Here is a 19,684-nt window from a genome sequence, read left to right on the forward strand (position 1 = left end):
AAGGGGTCAAAGCAAGAGATTCTTTCCCTTTTGCCACTCCCAGAATGCAATGGCAGGCTAAGTGATGGCCACTGTGAGGCCAGACTGACGGTGGAAAGGTGAGGGGACTTGTCAAGCAGGGCAAGGCTTACTACTGAGGGCCAGGAAGAACTTTCTTAGGTGTGCTGACCTTGCGGGGGTCAGGGGAGGGAACCACAGGTCAGTCTGTATGCTAAAGGCTGGAGGGTCTCCTGTGTGGTGGTCTAAGAGCCAGTACCTCACAGAGAGGTCCATTACATCCACATCTTGAAGCAAAGGTTGTCTTCCCACAGCTTAACAGATGAAGAGACCTTATAAGGGACATGTGAAAGTACGCCAAAAGTATCAAAGGCAAAGCAAGAAACCAGGCCTCACTCTACAGCCTGGGATGTTCCCTGGTACCAAGAGCCTTCCCACCTCAGCCTTACTGGTGAGTCTGTTCCAGCTAGGGCTCCGGCTCACGCCTGTTGAGGATCTGAGGCAGGGGGTTTCTCTACGGGCAGAACAGCACTAGAAAGAGCCAAGCCAAAGGGAAACCTACCAGGCCACAAGAGCTGCACATGAACTTTTAGAACCTAGGTCTGGAGTCTAACTCATCTCTCCAATTTCCCATGTTTCTACTATAGCGATGTGACTATATTCTGGGCTCTTTGTTCATATAGACGCAGATCCCTGCTTTGAACTTTAGGCATAGGTAGGCTTGACACTGCAGGGCTAGGGACAAAAAGCACGCAAGACATCAGAAAGGCACGGGGCGAAGGTCCAAGAAGTTTTTGGAAACGCAGTGTGGAGTAGTGTGCCCACAAAGGTCTCGGACAGTCCCATCCGGTCTGAAAGTAAGAGGCTGACTCTGTAAAACTTAGTAACTGAATCGGGATTTGGTGGCTCAATGCCTGTGACCCTACAACTTGGGAGGCTGAAGGAGTGCTATAAGTTCCAGGCTAGCCTGGACTAAGTGGGGTGCGGGGGGGGGGGCGGCTCATCTCAAAACAAAACCAAAAGATTCTATCACTGAATGAAAAAATGATTCAGCATCGTCAGACGGTCACCTTGACCAGAACACCTACGTCAGCAGAGGACTCCCTGCAGTGCCAGACAACTACCCCATGGGCTGGGTTTCACATGGACATTCCTAGGCCAGCCAGGCAGCCTTGGCTCTACCCTCGCCATTCTTGTAAGCCCTGAACAAGGTATAAGGTTCCCTTAATGTGGTAGCGAGTTTAGTTCAGTCCCTAAAGCTGTCTCTATGAGTCAAAGCACTTGACATGGCCGCAGCAGCAAAGGTTTTAGGGATAATCAGCCTTTAATCATGGCTCAGCTACACTAATTTGGTGATGTGAAACAAATGATCTTCAACTTCCAGAGCCTCAGCTTCCTTATTTATAGACCGTGTAGTATTTTCCTCTCTTATGTGCTGAGACTTTCTACAATGAGTTCTCTTCCTTTTTTTTTCCACACCGGGCTAAGCTTAGAGGTGACAATCAAATAGTAAGGGCTGGGGATCTTAAACATCCACGCTCTTACTCACCAGCTGGCCCAGAGACCCTACGCCCTTTACAGCGAACCCCAACTTACACCACACCTCAGTCAGCACAAAAAAGCTGGACCATTCAATTGTGTTCGGCAAACAGGAATGCTCCAGAGGTTTGAATCCAAAAGGGGGACCGACAGGTAGTGCATACGCGGCCTGCTTTCAGAAAAGGCCTCTAAGAGCTGTCGAGCCCACGCTGATCACCTTTGTGAAATGTGGGCCGACTGATAACTCAAAGAGCCCTGGGACGAGTTAGTTCTGTTGCCGTGGGAACTCCAGATCGCATTGCATTGTCAAGTCTCAGCAGAGAGGCTGCATTCACACTACTGGGCACTGATTAAAAACTAGAAGAAAAACATTCTCAGCGCCCTGCCGACTTGTATAGTGAGGTCCCAGCAGTCTGCAAATTCAAAGCTGAGCTCCCGAGTGGAATTGTGTCGCTTGTTCCTCATTCTCCGACACTTATTGTCCCCCAGGGTTCTTTCGGCCCTTTAGAGAGGCTTGGGCACGAGCCGAGTCCCGTAACCCTCCATTAGACAGACGGGGAAACTGAGGGCGGCAGCCTTGGTTTGCACTCTCAGCCGCTGGGACTGCCAAGAAGTCAGTTGGCCCGATGATGAAGAGACCCAGGCAAGCCAGGAGCTGCGGGCAGTGGAGGGAGGAGGAGGCCGGGGGTGGGGCGGAGGGAGGGGCCGGACCGGACTCACCATTCAGTCGGGTTTGCCGGTTGGCTCGCACTCGCAGGAAGGTCTGGGAGCAAATCCCGGGCAGATGCAAAAAGAGAGAGGAGAGCGTCACACGCGGCCCGGAGTCCCGGTCCCTACCCCGGTCCCCGACCCTCATCCAGGCCCGCCCCGCCCCAAACAGCCCGTAAACAAACCTACTTCCTCCCTCCCGTCGGCCCCCCTGCTCCGCCGGCCGCTCCGGGCCCTCGGCATAGCCGCCCGGGCTGCTCTAACGGGAGCCCGCGGCCGCCGCGCGGTGCCGCCCCAGCTCCAGCCTCCGGCGCTTTGGGCTCCGCGGCAGCCCGGCCGGCAAGGGCGGCGATGCGGGCGGATTCCCCCCGGCTGCCCGGCGGCGGCGGCACCTCAGCTCCCAGCACCGGCGGCGGCCATGTTGGCCCTGATCACGTGAGCCGTCGCCGTAACGCGCCGGAGGTGAAAGTTCACGGGCTGGGGGGGCTGGGGCTGGGGCTGGGGGTGGGCAGACCCGGGGTAGGAAACTGCGGCTTGCAGGGCGGTTAACTACCTGCTGGGGCCGGCCCCCTCCGGCCCCTCCTACAGCCCTTAAGGACTCTCCGCCCCAGCCTGGGCCGCCCACTGGTGCTTCCCACCACACCACGCTCCTTCCTCCCCTGACATCGGCCCCGGGCTTCTGCTTTTGGCGCGCGGGCCCAGGACAGCACCTCCAAAGGGATGCTTTTCCGAAGAGAAAGCGTAGCAATTCCTGGTCATCTACGGGGCCTATCTCCACCAATGCCAACCGGAAGACTTCCTCACGCCTCTAGCTCAGCGCAGGATCCCCTACATCTCATCCCCTCAGGCCTTTTCTGGAGTTCCCATAAGCATCAGCTGCCCATCCGGCTAATAGCTTTCCCGACTAGGCCTTTCTTCTGGGTTCCCAGTATCACCTGTTGAAGCCTGCTCTAGCTGTTACCTTTGATTCACCTTAACAGCATCCCTCCCTCTCACTGAATCATCTGGATCTTGGGAATCCTCCTTTAGATATTCAAATTTTCTTATCAGCATCTCTGGTCTATCTCCTACATAACCTGAAGCTTGCCTCCTGTAAGACTGTATCCACCTCTTACCCTCCTTTTCACTTGTATACATTTGGGTTGGTGGGCTCCGGAGCTGGTGAGACTCATTTGGGCAAACCCAGAACCTAAAATGCCTCCTAGCTATAGGAGGACACCCCTCAGGATGTCTTCAGTGACTACCTTGTTTTCAAATGTTTAGTTTATATTAGCTCTCAGTCGCAGGTGTTTCGCTGCTCATTTCTTGACCTCCAGTGTCCCTCCCTAAAACCAGTCCTTCACTCTACATCTTTTGTGCAAAATTAGCGTGTTTCTTTTCCTTTAAATCTTTCAAGGATTTGCCACAGAAAATCTGCAACTTTACCCACCTGCTCTGCTCTGCCCTGCCTGCTTCTCTAGTCTGTTGTACCACACCTATCCCATCCTTTCTCCCGACCCCCCCACCCCCTGACAGCCAGGTAGAGCTACCTATAGATCTTTTGAACACTGTGCTCTGGCTCAGATATCTCTGTGATAGCCACTGCTCGATGCCTCTGGCAAGGCTCCTTTTTTTTTTTTTTTTTTTTGTACCCCATTTGTTGTCTGAGTTTTCTCAGAAAGTTCCTTAACTTTCTTCTGATCCTATGTATTTTCACTATTTAAATGTTTCTTTTCTTGGAAAGCAGCTCATCTCTGTCTAGTCACCAAACATAGCATGAAGGAGATATAGATATCAGCGTGAGGTAAGGCCTAGGCCAACGAAGAGCTGGGGAATTGCCAGAGCTGGAATACAGAATATCCCTTAAAGGCCAATGTGTTAAAGGCTTGGTCTCTGGCTTAGTTATCTTGGGAGGTGGTAGAACCTGGAAGAGGTAGGGCCTAGTGAGAAGTCTTCTGTGCCAACGCAGACCCAAAGCAACAAGGCCAACCAGGAGCCAAAATAAACTATTCACTTGAGGGATGTGTTACAATAATAGAAATCTGGAATAACCCAGGGACAATCTAGCATATGGGATATATAGCCTCTATTTCAAATTTTAACTTGTTTCTCACAGGCTACATTACTAGGAAAGTCTGGAGACCATGAATTCTAGATCGTAGAGTTGCCCTGACGGTAAAAGCAGCATCACGGTTGAAGTGGGTTAGACAGTCAGCAGGGGTTAAATGTATAGGGATCCAAACCCTCTGCCTAATTCAGTGATCTGTTTGTTTTCCAGTGTTAGGGACTGAACCTAAACGGGGCCTTGAATGTGCTAAGCAAATGCTCTCCTACTGAGCTACACAGCCATCACCTTTCATTAATTCAGTTTGAAACAGGGCCACTAAGTTGAACCTTGAACCTGAGCCCAACCTGGCTTCAGCTTACGATCCACCCCATCTCAGCCTCCTAGGTAGTCGGTAATGCCCAGCTGTCAGTGATCTTTAAAGGCCAGCATATTTGTCCAGCATGGCAGAAAAGAACAGGAGAGACCCAGCTAGTTTCCAGTTTCACATCCTGCCAGTTTCACTTTCCAGAAACACATCCAAGGGAGTAGTTAGCTTTAATTCTGGGAGCACGTGCCTTTTCAATGAAAGTGAACTTTAAACAGGTCCCTCAATACACTATCCCATATGATCTCAACACACAGTGTGGCCTTTATCTAGAATATCTTTTCTTTCTTGAGCTCCAAGAGGAACTTCTACCCCTTTTCTGTCATTATTCTCTCCGTGAAACTTGTGTGATTTTTCCTTTCACAGTCCTTGGAAACTTACATCTTCCTTTTTCATCACATTTAAACTCAGCCATAATGAAGGCAAGGACACTGGGCTGGGCAGGAGTAGAACCAGATAAACATTTGAGCCAAGGAAGGCTAAAACAAGGTCTTTGCTTTGGAGGAACTCCAAGTCTAGTTAAGAGTCTGATTCACTGTGAGAGAGTAAATGTGGTCGCTGTTCTTTGTGGGTTTGTTCCAGAAGAGCATTTACACACACACACACACACATACACACACACACATATACACATACACACACACACATATACACATACACACACACACATAGGTCCCCTTCTGAAAGGCTGACTTTGGGTCTGGCTTTGCCCAGTAGATACTGATGGAATTGATGCTGTGTCACGTCCAGATTCTGGTTTCAAGAAGTCTCGAAGCTTTGGCCACTGTTTTAGTGGGACACTTCTAGCATCTGCTAAGACTAAGCGATGAGAGGTAGCTCAGTTAGCCAGAGTGGTTGCCTAGCATGCATGAGATTCAAATCCCATTGTCCTTCTGTCTCAAAGAAAGAGAGGGAGGGGGAGAGGAAATGTAATGTGGGCAGGACACCAACCAGGGGCAGTATAACTGTGAACCTGTGGGGAGACCAGTTCTGAATGAGCAGCGTAAACAAGGGAAGGGCTAGTCAGGCAGGCATCTTCGTCCTATCACAGATACACCTGCGCATCGATTACTGCTGCATTATTTACAGTAACAAAGAAATGGAATCAGCCTAAATGTCCATCAACATGAATGGGTAATGAGGGGCTGGAGAGATGGCTCAGCACTTAAAAGGAATTGTTTTTGCAGAGGATCCAAGTTCAGTTCCCAGCACCCACGTGGTGGCTCACAACCATCCGTAACTCCAGTTCCAGGGTATCTGACTCCCTGTTCTGACCTCTGAGGACACCAGGTGTTCACATGGTGCACATACATATATATAAAGGCAAAAACACTCGCATACATAAAAGTAAATCTAAAAAAATTTACAGAGTGGAAAATTAAAATGTATTAGATACACTATTGAAGTTTATGGGTGTGTATGCAGGCCAAAGATCAATGATGAGAGTTTCTTCTAGCTCTACTTTATTTATTTATTTTTATTTTTTAAAGATTTATTTATTTAGTACATATAAGTACACTGTAGCTGTCTTCAGACGCACCAGATCCCATTACAGATGGTTGTGAGCCACCATGTGGTTGCTGGGATTTGAACTCAGGACCTTTGGAAGAGAGTCAGTGCTCTTAACCGCTGAGCCATCTCTCCAGCCGCACTTTGTCTTTTGAGATGGTCTCTCATGAACCTGGCAGCTGGCTGATAAGCAAGACCTTGGGATCCCCCTGCTTCTGTCTCCCAAGTCCTGGAGCTACAGGCACCAGCCTGTGCTGTCTGGCTTTTTATGAAGTTCTGGGAACCAAAACTCAGGTCCTCATGTTTACAGAGTAAACTCTTTACTCCGTCAGCCACCTCTCCATCCCTCAACAATGGAATTTTATTCAGCTTGTAAAGCAAAATGAAATAATGAAATTTGCAAGCAAATGGGTGGATCTGGAAGGTATTATATTAAGCATATTAATGTATATATAGTACATTTTAATTTTCCATTCTTAAAAAAACAATTTTAGATGTATTTATTTTCATGTTTAGAGTGTTTTTGCCTTTACATATATATATGTATGTGCACCACATGAACACCTGGTGTCCTCAGAGGTCAGAACAGGGAGTCAGATCCCCTGAACTGGAGTTATAGAAAGGAGACTATGGGGCATGGGGTGGAAGTCATGTCAGGAAGACTACAGAGAAGACAGGAGAAAAATCAACAAGACATCTTACATGGGAAATGCCACCACAAAACCAAATACTATATATAATAATTTAGATTTTTTGAGAGAGAAAAAAAGGGAAATATTAATTTATGCTAAGTCTACACATTTGGGGCTGGAATGTTGTCTGTTGGTATATAATGGCCACATGTCCGAGTAACCACAATACAGGATAACTGCTGAAACATGGGACACAGGGGTCATGAGAAGAACTAGATAATCTGGGCAGACTCCTCGGAGGAGACACTGTTTCAGTCGGGTGTCGATGGACAAATAGAAATCTGTGGGGTAAAGGATTGTCAAAGCAGCTTGTCTAGAGAGAAGGAGGAAGAGGGCGTGTCCAGGGTACGGGCAGTTTTAGTTCAGTGGATGAGGCCAAGACATTGTGGGACAGAGTCTTACAAACGGAAGCAAGGACTACAAAGTGGATCCAAATCAGGGAATGCCTTGGTGCCATGCAAGGAGCTTGGACTTAGTTTATAAATTGCTTAATCTGATTTGTCATCCAAGAAGGTACTTGGCAATCCTTGAATTTGGGAGGCGGAGGTCAAAGGATTGCATGGAGTGTGAGGCCAGCTTGAGTTATACTCTGAGACTCTATACCAACAAATCCCGCCCCCCCCAAAAACACCCTGAAATGTTTGTATCCAGCATCACATAGCTATAATACTAGCACTTGAGAAGCAGAGGCAGGAGGACCTCTGTGAGTTTGGGGCCAGACTGGGCATCATGGTCTAGAAAGGGGAATTCTGAGGGGTACCCGGATATGCTCTGGACATTTTCACACCCCCTGAATCAGCCGCAAATAAATACCAGATAGAAATGTGTGGGCTTGAGGCGCTCCTCAGATTCCACAGAAAATAAAAGAAACACGATTTTGAGGACGGGGATGGGCTCAGGGAGTTGAGTCAGTTTCTGCTTGGTGGCTCCTCCCACCTTATGTGTTCAGGCTGCTGGGAGCAGGGGGTGGGAGACAGGTCTCTGAGGGCAGGCCTCTCCTTGCCTATCCTTTGGAAGGGAACTCTGTGGACAGGGTTTTGTCACCTTACACCAAAAGTCCCTAGAGTCAGGACTTATGCCTCCAATCTTGTTGACTGATCAGTGCGGTCTTCAAGGAGCCAACTGGGGATCCCTCTCAAAGTAGGGTTCATAGGGCTGGAGAGATGGTTCAGCAGAGAACACTACAGAGGACCCAAGGTTGCTCCTACACACACAGACACACACACACAGACACAGACACACACACACACACACACACACACACACACACACACACACACACACACATACCTTGCACAATTTAAAAACAAACTGATGTCCATGGATGCATGGATATTTTTAATGTGTACTGGTGTTTTACATATATGTATGTACAAATATATGTATGCATGTGCACCATATGTGTGTGAAGCCCACAGAGACCAGAGGAGGATGTTGAATCCCTAGGGACTGGATTCTAGATGGTTGGAAGCCCAGGGTCCTCTGGAAGAGCAGCCAGTGCTCTTAACCACTGAGCCATGTCTCCAGCCTCTTGGATTGTGTATTTTAACCCCACACTGAGGAGATGCCGGTGGAGGATAGGGTCTAGCTTACTCTGAGACCTAGAAAATTTTGCTTTCTTTTTCTGAATGGTGCTGGATAGATCCACGCTAAGCAAGTGCTCTGTCGTGAGTCACATTTCCAGCCTCCAGCTGTGACTGACACTCCACTCTGGAAGCCTGGTATCGCAGTGCCAGGCTGTCCACTGGGAGGGAAGAGTTTCTGAGAAGACACCATTCTTTAGTTCCAGCCAAAGTTGCCTGGACGTCAACAGGGACCCTGGCTGTCTACCCAGGTTGTCAGTCCCTGCTGCTCTGCCCTTCCACGTCAGGTGGGTTCTTTTCCCTTTCAGACTGGACACCTGGGAAGTCCTGATGCCACGTAAACCAATGGCCCTTGGAGCGGGCTCTTATTTTCTGCCATCTTGGCGGGTTCTCAAAAGCAGGGTTCTCTTCCCCAGACCCAGGCTCCTAGAGGAAGGTCCCTGTCCTTTCTACTCAGGAAGCCCATGAACAGTTACTTTGGTTCCCTCCCTGCTCTGATCTTTTAGGACAGCAGGTTTACTTCCTTCCTGTTTGACTGAGATACCCAAAGGCAGTACCGTCTGCTTCCCTCCCTGGGCCTGATCCGAGTGCTTATTTTGGCTCCAGGGATCTGGCTTTTGAGGACAGAAATCTTCAGTGATCCGGCCTACGCTTCCAGGCTCCTCACAAGACAAGACTTCCGTAAGCTACTCTGCAATGAACAGGATTCTTCAAGGTGCTCAGATCCAGCAGAGCCCTTAAGAACCTGGCATCTCACCCTAAAATCCATTTGCTTAATAAGGCCCATCTCCTGACAACTGTGCTTTCTAAGTTAACCGAGGAGCACTGGACATGAGGCATCACACACAGCTCCAGCCTCTTCAGGAGGAGTTAGCACCACAGACTTGAATCTCTCACCGGGATGCCGGCCACACCCTCCTCACCTGGTATCTGTCTGAGTGGTGCAGGTCCTCCGTGGCAGAAGAGTGTGGGGAAGCCGTTGGAGAGTCTCCTTCCCTCTTGATGGAAGCAGACAACAGGAGGGACTGGAAGAAGAAAAGAACACATGGCCCCAGACCAGGTGAGAGCCGTATTCTGAGCCCAGGAGTTCCCAGTCCCCAGGGGGCTTTAGAATTGAGACAGAGGGAGGCACAGGGACAGAGGACTACGCTAAAAACCTGGAGTGATGTGGTCAAGCACAGAAGTCCGGTTGTGAGAGAGGATGGGTGGACTTAGGTCTAGGAATAGACCTTTGATTATTTATTTTGTTTGTGACAGTGTCTCACTCTTAGCCCAGGCTGGCCTGGAACCCCCAGGGGTCCTCTTACCACAGCCTCCCATGTGCTGAGGTTGCAGCATGCACCGCTGCACCTGGCTAGACCCTTGCTTCTGCAACACTCTCCCTCAGTAAGGAGGGATTAGTAGCCCACTCTGAGTAGATTGAACTAGATGTGCTTTGTTCTTCCTTCAGGGGCAGATGCTCTGGGACCCACATGAAATATTGGGGGTAAAGCTACATACTTGCCACCTTGCCTGCCCCTAATATAGGCTGATGGCAGCCCCTCTATGGAGACAGTAAATTAAATAGTATGTATGAGTTTCCAGCGTGTAGCTGGGGATGTATGCTGGGTCCATTTAGGCCTGCGCTGTGGTGATGACCCTAGCAAAAACCTCCAGCAAAACTAATCCCCCTCCGTCAATCCCGAATGGCCTCTTCTACATACGCCTGCAGTTTAGATTAATAAACTGTCTACTTTAAATTGTGTGTGAGCACCACAATTCTAAACACCACATGGCATGTTCAGCCCAAGAGCCAGCTCTTGCCAAGGCCTGTTCAGCTGCAAATGGGGGGGCTCAGAGGCCTAAAAACAATCCACTCCCCCCTCCCTCTCTCAGCTTGCACAGCCCTGAGCCGGAAGCACACAATTCTCTCGAAGTCCTCCCAAGCCTGGAAAACCATGCCAAATCGCCAGTGACAGCCCAAAGAAAGCAATTTGGGGAAGATGGAGCGGTCATTTATCCTTCATCTCTGACTGACCCTTAGGATGTGACCCGCATGCGGTGGCCACGCTGTTCATCCTCCGGCAAGGACCCTAGGAAGCGAGGGGTCTGGTTCCCCAGCTGCTGATGTGCCAGGGTGTCCTGATGCACCCGTGGCCCAGGAGCTGGAGGAGAGAAGCGGCCGCAGAGGGCCTGGGGTGGGATTGGCTCCAAATGGGACTTCTTCACCGACCGAAGCCCCACGGGAGGCCTGCCAGAAAGATGTCAGGCAATGTTCTTCTCCAATCCCAAGGAAGATGTTGAGGAAAGAGAACAGCGTGCCACAGAGTGTGGGCCCCCAGACAGTAACAAAGCTTTCCTCTGTCTTTCTCTGTCTCTCTCTCTCTAGGTTAGAAGCCCTGAGAGGCCCCAGCATTACACCTGGGGCAAGCGGAATAAAAAAAGGTCACTGGCGCTTTTTAAACATGGACCAAAAAGCAGTAAAATGTGTTTTGAAAAAAAAAAATCCTGGCATTAAATCATGACTTTTTGCCTGGCTCTTCGCCTCATTAAAAGTGGCCTTTTGGAAGGTAAAATTATCATTGTAAGCGATAAGATCTTTAAGAAAATAATTCACGGCTTCTTCACCCTTTAATATGATAGCCGCCACCGGCTAATTTTTTTCTTAATGGCAACGAGGCCATCAATCTTGTCTAAGGGCCCCTCGCCCTCTCCTCCTTCTCCTCCCTCCCTCCTCCCTGCCTGTCCTCTTAGTCTCTCGATTCCATTCAACCTTCTGCTTCCTACCTCTTTCTCACATGACCTGCTTCCCTAGAGCTGAGGTCAAGGCCAAGGGGAAGGCAGAGATTGTTCAGCTTTGGGGCGTGTGTCTGGAAGTAGGTGAGCAACGGTCCTTTTTTCTGCATCTAGTGATCGGTATGCCAGTGAGAGAGGATGCAGGAAAGTGTCCGTGCTTAAGACTTAAGAAGGATATACTTTCTGACCTATGGGGTCATGTCTGTGAGAGGCAGGTATGGATGAGGAGCATCCCTGCCAGGGTTGGTCCTTAGAACACAAGCCCTTCTGGTCTCCAGTGTCTCAGCCGGCCACTCCTACTCAGGTAGAGGTCGCACTGGAAGCTTGGTCGTAACCTTCATTATTTCACTATTCAACACTGTAGTCTGGGCCAAGCAAGGCCTGGGTGGCTGCCGGCCTCTTCCAGTCCACAGCTGCCTGGTTCCCCATCCCCTTCTCTTCCAGGCCAGGCTGGGTTCTCTGTCCCTCCTGTAGAAGTTAGCTGTGACTTTGTGAGTTTTGAATGAGTGTGAAGAGTTTGCCTTCTCCCCCTTTAAAGGCCCAAGGGATGGTTGGCCAAAGTCACGGAGGTGACACTTGTCACTGGCTTCTTTTCCCAAAATTACCCTCTCAAAGGTCACTGGTCACTTTGGGCCTTTCAAATCTATGGGCCCCCTTCACAGCCCGTTTCCTACTGGACTACTGGTGGGTCAGACATTTTGAAACTGTTTTTCCTCAGGGAACTGGATGCTCTCCTGTGACCCCCCCCCCCCAACTCCCTTACTTTATCTTGCTCAAAAGTACAGGAGTCCCTGAGGGGTTCTTAGTATTTGTTCTCATTGTCCCCACATGGCCGCTCACTGACTAACTCTGTTCCCCAAGGTTGAACACCTGCTTCTCAGTCAGCAGGACACACACCAGGGAGTAGTGTGAGGGCTTCAGAGAAAGGGAGCAGTATCATGCAGAGGGAGGAAGCCTCTTCCTCTCTCATCTGCTGCTGGTGGGAAGACATGTCTGTCATGGGCTAAGAGGAGATACTTGTTCTTCTCCATCTGATCCACTCAAGTCTCCTTCACAGATGGATCCAACATCATTTTCTCTGGCTCTTTATAAAGTGTGTGTGTGTGTGTGTGTGTGTGTGTGTGTGTGTGTATGTTTACGCTCGCAAGTGCATGAGAGGAAGAGAGAGAGAGAGAGAGAGAGAGAGAGAGAGAGAGAGAGAGAGAGAACGAGACAGAGCTGGCTTCTGTCTGTACTGAGTTCCCATACTTTCTTTCACTGTTTACAGCCCACCTTCTTCCTTTGAATCTCCCCAGATTGAGTATCTGTGTTGCCCACACCTCGGGGCCACTTCTGACTCTCACCCCTCTCCTAGCTAGAAGAAGAGAAAGTCAGAAAATCCTTTCCACAGATGGATGCTGCACCCCAACACACCAAGCATTCCCAGGTATTAGGCTGACATTGGAACACAGGCCACAGGTGGCAGTGGGATCCAAGGGGAGTGCCTTTTTCTCAGGACGAGCCACATCTTGGTAAGCCTAGGTTGGAATGGGCAAGAGGGAAACCATAACTGGCCACCTACCTTGGGGGTGCCCGGAGCCATGGCATCCTTCAGAAGGGAATTTTTGCTGCCAAGAAAGAAAGAGAACAGGGTGACCCAACATCATCTTCTCAAGATTAGCAAGCTAAGCCCAAGAGAAGGCATGTGCAAGCATGGCACAGTCTAGCCAGCTCAGTCTAGTTCCATCCAGTACACACAACCCAGTGGCCTAGGACCTAAATCAGCTTCTACCAGGTGCCAAGGTCCATGCTGACCCCTGGGAGGGGACACAGGCGCCAGACCGAGTATGGGAAGAAAGGGGCTTTACCTAGAATCAGCCCTGAAGATTCTTCTCTGTCCTGGGGCTCCCTCCTCAGCACTCCCTGTTCTTAGCCTGCTCTTAGTTCCTACGGGATTGGGGTGATGGGGCTGACATGACTCTTGTCAATTCTTCCTCCAACACGCTGCAAACTGTGTTAGGCTAGGAACGATCTCCCCCTGATTCGATTTGTCAGCCCCAGGCCCTCCGGCATCGGGTGGCAGGAGGGAGCTGGGCCCTGAAATATGGTGGGCAGTTCAGAGCAGGCGGGGGCTGGGGTGGGAGGTGATGGATGGGTTGTGGGGGAGGCAAGGACTGTGTTTAATAACAAAATTGGTATGCAAGGCCACATCCCACGCTAAGCATGAGTGACCCAGAGCCACAGAGTATTACAAATCCCGCTAAACAGATGCTGACAATGGAACAAGACGTATCAAATCAGATCCACTTCAGAAACATTAATATCCCTGTTCCTGCCCCTTCCTGCCCGCTGCCTCCACTATAACTGCTGCATCTGTGCTCACACACGAGCACGTGTGCATCCACGGGCGCACATGCATGCACACAAATACATGCATACAGAAGGGTTGTTGATGCGTACACAGAGGCAGACATAGCCCATTTTCATAGGCACTCCACACAGACACACATACAAAGCACACATGTAGACTACATCCACAGACGCATAGCCAGAAAGCACGAAAGGACACAGATACACTGAAAATAGAATACACGGGGCAGATATGGACTTAGTGAGTATATGCATAAGGAATATCTGCATATGTGCTCAGGCACCCATTAGGCCAGACAGAAACGCATGATGTGCAAGCAAAATTAAATGAAAACATGGCTAAAGTAGTGACTGTCAGTGGAATAAGGGATGTGTGCACTCCTGGGGACATTTGGCAATGTCTGAATTACATATACATATACGTACGTATGTCCATATATACATATGCACCTAATATATGCTAGACAAATGTTTCACGACTAAACTACATTCTAAGCCCCTAGAGATAGTATTGATTGATTTCTGATTGTTCGAACTGGGTGTGGAACGGGGGTTGCTACTGGCATCTAGTGGGTGGATGGTGTTTAACAACTTAGACTATCCCAGACAGCCCCCCTCACAGAGAATTATTGGACCTAAAATGTCAATAGTGCGGAGGTTGAGAAGCCCTGGTCTCAAGGCACATACACAGACTATCATTCTACCAACAGGCACATAGATGTGGGCAGTCACACCCAGAGACTCAGACATGCATACAGATGCACAGGGCCACAGGGTCACTTCCAGAGACATGGTCATAAAGACAAATCCACAACAGCCGTGCAGACTGGATGAAGAACCGTTCACGTACAAAAGTCCACGTGAACACATGCAGAGATAGACACCTCTAAAGCACTGCCACACCCAGACACATGCACACCTACAGATGTAGGCACTTAAAGGATCCCATGCACATGGCAGGGCAAAAGCCACCAGCCTGCGCAGCACAATCAGAATAGAGTCACCAGTCTGTCCATGCAGCAGGAACAACACCGACTACAAAGGACTGGCAGTCAAGCTTCTCTCAGTTCCAGTGTTCACTAATGGTCTATGCCTGGCTCTGATATAGGCACCGGGCATACAGAGGGGGAAGCTGAGGTTTGTTAGTCATAACTTTGATCATTTCTTAATTTCTTTATTCATTCAGTGAATACACGTGAGCATCACCATCCTGCTTACAAAGTGAGCTGTCTGCTATCCACCACGCTGTCGCCATACTTGACCCTGGCTGGGATTTTGCTCTTATCTTAAGGTGAGATCAGAAACTGAAGAAATGAAGAACTTATTGTGTACCCACTGTATACTACAGAGACAGAGAGGCCTTGTGAATGTAATTTCACCCTAAACTTGACCAAGTTGACAGACAAGACCAAGTGACACCTTTGTGGTCACACAATCCATAGAGGGTTTGGAACTCCAGGGTTGTTTGTTTGTTTTGTTTTTTGAATGCTCCCTCTCTAAAGTTATGTAGGCTCTAATGCATGCAGAACTTTGATGTGCAACTTTGGGCAGGGTCTTGCCCATCCTGGGCTCATCTCCTTTGCTGGTAAGTAGAATGGGGTCATTTGGGGTCAGGATGTCCAGCCTGTGCTCTGGCAAGCGCATCTTCTGTTCTTAGCAAAGCTATTCCCCTTGCTTACACAGGGCCAGCTCAGCCTCAGCCTCCTGCCCTGGCTCTGAGCAATATCCTCTCCTTCCCTTTCTTCTATGAACCCCTTTCACAGCAAGTTTTCTTGGCTTTCCGGAGCCTGGAGCCCGGGAGCCTGATGCGTGGCTTGCCTTGGAGGAGAGAGGTCTAGGTCCTGAGCTGTAAGCAGCCCAGCTACCGCCCAGCCCAGCCCATCAGCTCTGCCTTCCCACCCCTCCCTGTTTCCACAGCCCGCCCCCAACAATTTCCTTCCCTGTTCAGTCACTCCCTGCCTAGTGATCCATGGGTTTTAAATTATAACTGGGACCCAGGAAACGCGTTCCTAAGTACAATATTCATGGGCTGGGCTGACACTTTTAATTAAGGTGATTTACACTGAATTATCCTTGGAAATAAAGAAATGGTGCACTGCCCGGGAATAAACCATCATCACCAGCCGCCTTTGTAAGTTACACTTCGTTTTAATCTATTTGGGGAATTGTTTATCTAGTTCATTACCCAACCAAACACCGAGGCCGGCCTTAAATAAGGCTTAAGTAGGGGTGGGGGCACTGCCATCTCTACACCCCGCCTCTCCTTAGGAGCTACCCAGTCTCCCTTTAGATGTTTTTCCAGCCCCTTTAAAGCACCTCCCAGAGGAGGCTGTTTCCCGGCCCAGGGGCCAGCTTTCATAGGGGAGATGTCTGAGCTCAGGTCCTACCAGCTAAGCCTGTGAGTGTTCCATGCCCAGGGCTGTTTCTTCCTCTCTGAGACCACAGAGAGGTCTCAGAGCCCTGCCATCCTGAGCCCCCATTTATGTCCGTGTCTGTCTCTCTATACACACACATCTAGCCCCTAGCTGGAAGCCATCCAGAGGTGCCTCAGCTCACCCAGAGCCCTACCTGTTGCTTCCTCTCTGACTGTGGACATTACCTCTAACACACTCCCAACCATTCAAATCCCAGTTCTCTCCTAGTAAGCACCCTAGGTAAGTCCTTTGGCTTCTCCTTCGTCTTAATCCACTCTTCTGCATCCCCCACTTTCAGTGGCTGTCCTTGCATGGGAGGAAGGCCCTTCTGACTCTGTGTTTGACTCAGAGTTATGCTTTGTTCTGAGTAGCCAAGCCCTTGGATTTAAGGAGCCCTTGTTCAGTAAGGTTCTAGGAGGGGAGAGACAGACTCAGGTGAGGTGTAGGAGGGCTGTGGCAGGAACTTGGGAAAGGATCCCGTTGAGCTGCTGAGAACTCTGCTTTTCCTGTGGGCATGTGGCTGCTCTTGGTACCTGGGAATGTTCACCTCTGGGAAGGTGGCTTCTTTCAGGGTGTGTGTGTGTGTGTGTGTGTGTGTACACTGAGCTGTGTGGGAATGGAGTGTTTGTGCACTGTATACATGTGTGTCAAGCCTGTGTTTGTGAAAACCCAGCCTCCTTTGCGTAGGAGCTGTAAGGTCCTTGCTTCTTTTGTGAGCCCCCAGGTGTACAGCAATAGCACACACAGGACCCGCCTAGGTTGTTGGGCAGTTAGAGGCAGAAGGTTGAAGAACTCCATCTAGAAAGTTCCAGAAGTAGAACCACCTGGGAGGCTAGCCTGGCAGCAGCACCCAAGGGCTCAGGGCGAGCGAGGCTGAGGAGCGGACAAGAGAGGGAGGGCAAAAGAGGCAAGGGCAGGGTGATAAGGGGTATTGGGGCAGGTTGAGAGACGAGGGGAGGAGCCAGCACAGAAAACAAAGGGAGAGGAGCCAGGAATTCGGCCTGGAGGAAGCAGAGGGCTGGAGAGCTGGGGAGGAGGGGACTTGGTCACAGGTCACCAATCCAGGAGGCTCACTTTCGGGCTCTTGCCTGGGTGGTGAAGGGGCGACCTCAGTTTCCTCATCGGTGAACTCGTCCTTCTGTTCAGGATACTGATGGTGGGAAGAAGGAATGTGGGTGGGGTGGATGGAGCGCAGGAGCTCAGGTGCTTCCGTCTTTCCCCAACCTTCTTTGCCCATCCTCGGGCTCATCCCAGAGCCAGCACCGGGCGGGGCAAGGGCAACCAGGCTGGGGACCCTCGCTCACGCTGCCCGTCAGCCCGGAGGGAGCTGACACGCTCCTTGGGAATTTATCACGCACCCAATTACAATGTTAATTGGCAAGTTCCTGAAATCAATTAATTCGCAAATTTTTTCCAATTAAAAATCCAGATAAATCACAGGGGCGGCGGCGGGGCCGGTCCAGCCCGCAGTCCGGTGGCCGCAGTGGCCGCGGGGAGGGGGCGCGCGTGGGGAGGGGGCGGCGGGTGCGGCTGCCCTTGAACGCCTTTGCCGGCCGGTCCGACTGTCAGCGCGCCGGGCGCGGCGGGGCCGAGACAGATAAAACCATCGACCCGTCGCCGCCAGCGCTTCGGCTTTATCGATCCGACGGGAATTTCACTTGCTGTGCAGATCCCGCTGTCCGGCTGTCAGACACCCGGTGGGGAGGAGGGCGTGCCAGGGGCGCAGGGCGTGCACGTGCTGAGGGCGGCGTGGGCATTAGGGGGTGCAGGAATAGGCCCGGACGTGAGCCCACAGCCGCGAGGTGTGGGTGCTCTGAGAAACGTGGATGATGAGGGATTTATGCAGGGTCACGAGCAGGGATAGAACGGAAAAGGCGAGGGAGATGGCCTGGGTGGTGCGGGCTGGGGCGGGGGTCCTTGCCCAGGAGGCAAAAAGAACATTTCAGCGGGGCAGGCACAGTGCCCAAATGCGCTCCGCAAGTCCCTGCGTTTTCTGTTCTTGGTTGAGGTTCTCTTCATTGGAAGCAAATTACCCAGAAATCCTGGTACAGCCTGCAAGCTGTTTCTTTCACTTTCTGCCCCTGACAGGTCAATCCCCCACGGTGTGTAAGTGATGGGGGAGGGGAGGCGAAGAGCAGAGCGCTGGTGTCAAAACTGCTAGAGACAAACCTTATGTTTATTGCCAAGTGGGCAACCTTAGAGAAGTCACTTAACGTGGCTGTGCCTCGGTTTCCTCATCTATAAAATGGGAGTTATAGCTATAGTCACACATCACAATTAGCAACGGGCTGGCTACATATCTGAAAGTTGTCCCGTGAGGTTACATTGCCTAGTGGCAGTGTAGTTTAAGTACACTCTATGGTACTCACATGATCAAAAAATGTCTAAGGATGCATTTCTTAGCACATACATCCATCATTAAGCAGTGCATGACCATCACATAGCTATGTGAAGAATAGCTCTTGTGAGATAGTGAATTTCCATGCAGTTCATTATTATTACCATACTATAGCTTCTGTGGGGCTTTTAAAGTGTGCCCACAGGTTCTTTGGATACTCTTGTCTTTAAGAATGAGAGCTTTTAGAGCATAATTCTCCTCCCTTGAGTATGGGCTGGGCTGGATTGGAAAGATGGGTCAGCTAATGAAGGCTAGGCTCACAACCAAAACTATAGGAGTATGAGCTATGCTCGGTGATTTCCTCCCTCCCTCCCTCCCTCCCTCCCTTCCTTCCTTCCTTCCTTCCTTCCTCCCTCACTCCTCTGTCCCTCTCTCTAACCGGTTCTTCCTGCCTCTTTTCCTCTCTGCCTTCCTTTCTTCCTATCTAAAGATCTGGTCTCACTATGTAGCTCACTCCGCAGCGCAGGCTGACCTCTAGTTCCAGGTCTTCCTGCCTCTGCCTCTGGAATTGCAGGTATGCACTGCCACACCCAGCATCGACCTGGGCCTAGCAGCGTTTAGAGTAGTAGAGCTAGTGTGTAGACTTTAGGGGAAGGTACTGTGGCTTCCCCAGGTCTCTTTCTCGGGTCACACGCTGTGGGCAGTCAGACTGACTTGGGGAATCACAGCTGCCTTTGGAGAAACTCAGGTTTCTCCAAAGCTCAGGTTTCCTGCTTACAGCTCATGGAAGCAAGCGATCTAGAAACACCCTGCAGTCCCGTCAGACATCGGATGACTGCAGCCTTTGGTGACATTCTTCTCTCTAGCCTCAGGAGAGAAGCAGAGCTAGAAGCCACAGCTCCTCAAGATATCATAGCTGTGTTGTTCTGGAACTGGTGACCCATAGAAATAGACAGGTTTTTTTTTTTTTTCATTGTGTGTGTACGTGTGTAGGTCAGAAGGCAACTCCTCCTTCCACCTTTCTCTGGGTACTGGGGGTGAAGCTGAGGTCCTACAGCTGGTGTGGCTAAGGCCTTACCTGCTAAGTCTTCTCACTGACCCCAATACATGTCTTAAGCCATTAAGTTTTGGGGTGATTTGCCAATAGGTGACTAGTACTTCCTTCAAAACCCCTCCCTTAGGAAGCCGCCTTTGCTCTCATGGGTTTGGGGCCTCACACACCTCTGGTGTAGCAGTCTCTATCCTCATCCACCCCCAATCCTTTCTTACACCGAGTTTTCCAGGACAGAGGACATTTTGGGACCATGGTGCATTGAATCGAGTCAGGTCTGGTGACTTGAAATGAGCAATAGGTAGGAATGGAGGGCTG

General features: G+C 50.4%; 1 protein-coding gene and 1 long non-coding RNA gene across 20 annotated transcripts in view; one reads left to right on the plus strand and one right to left on the minus strand.

Annotated features, from left to right (window-relative positions):
- Positions 1-19,684, minus strand: part of Rnf220 (ring finger protein 220) — a 225,590-nt gene that overhangs the window by 15,307 nt on the left and 190,599 nt on the right. For 5 of the 13 annotated variants that reach the window (NM_025739.3, NM_001310729.1, XM_006503285.2 and 2 more), the window contains 3 exons: positions 12,776-12,821; positions 9,363-9,464; positions 2,257-2,299 (listed from right to left, as the gene is read on the minus strand). In NM_025739.3, the coding sequence (NP_080015.3) occupies positions 2,257-2,299; positions 9,363-9,464; positions 12,776-12,821 (191 nt within the window). Of the gene's footprint in view, positions 1-1,546; positions 2,300-2,429; positions 2,687-9,362; positions 9,465-12,775; positions 12,822-19,684 lie in introns of those variants that run through there. The other 8 variants (XR_003954995.1, NM_001310730.1, NM_001310731.1 and 5 more) reach the window with 8 other exon arrangements.
- Positions 2,591-18,620, plus strand: Gm12843. Of its 7 annotated transcripts, none has more exons than XR_003955262.1 (6): positions 2,619-2,706; positions 9,046-9,499; positions 10,315-10,988; positions 12,605-12,725; positions 14,750-15,148; positions 15,327-18,620. It is a non-coding gene; the product is annotated as a predicted gene 12843 (long non-coding RNA). The 7 variants fall into 7 exon arrangements; XR_003955260.1 differs by having other exon boundaries at positions 14,750-14,854; positions 15,066-18,620; XR_003955259.1 differs by having other exon boundaries at positions 14,750-18,620.

This window comes from Mus musculus, chromosome 4 (assembly GCF_000001635.26).
Source record: "Mus musculus strain C57BL/6J chromosome 4, GRCm38.p6 C57BL/6J".
NCBI classification, from domain to species: domain Eukaryota; kingdom Metazoa; phylum Chordata; class Mammalia; order Rodentia; family Muridae; genus Mus; species Mus musculus.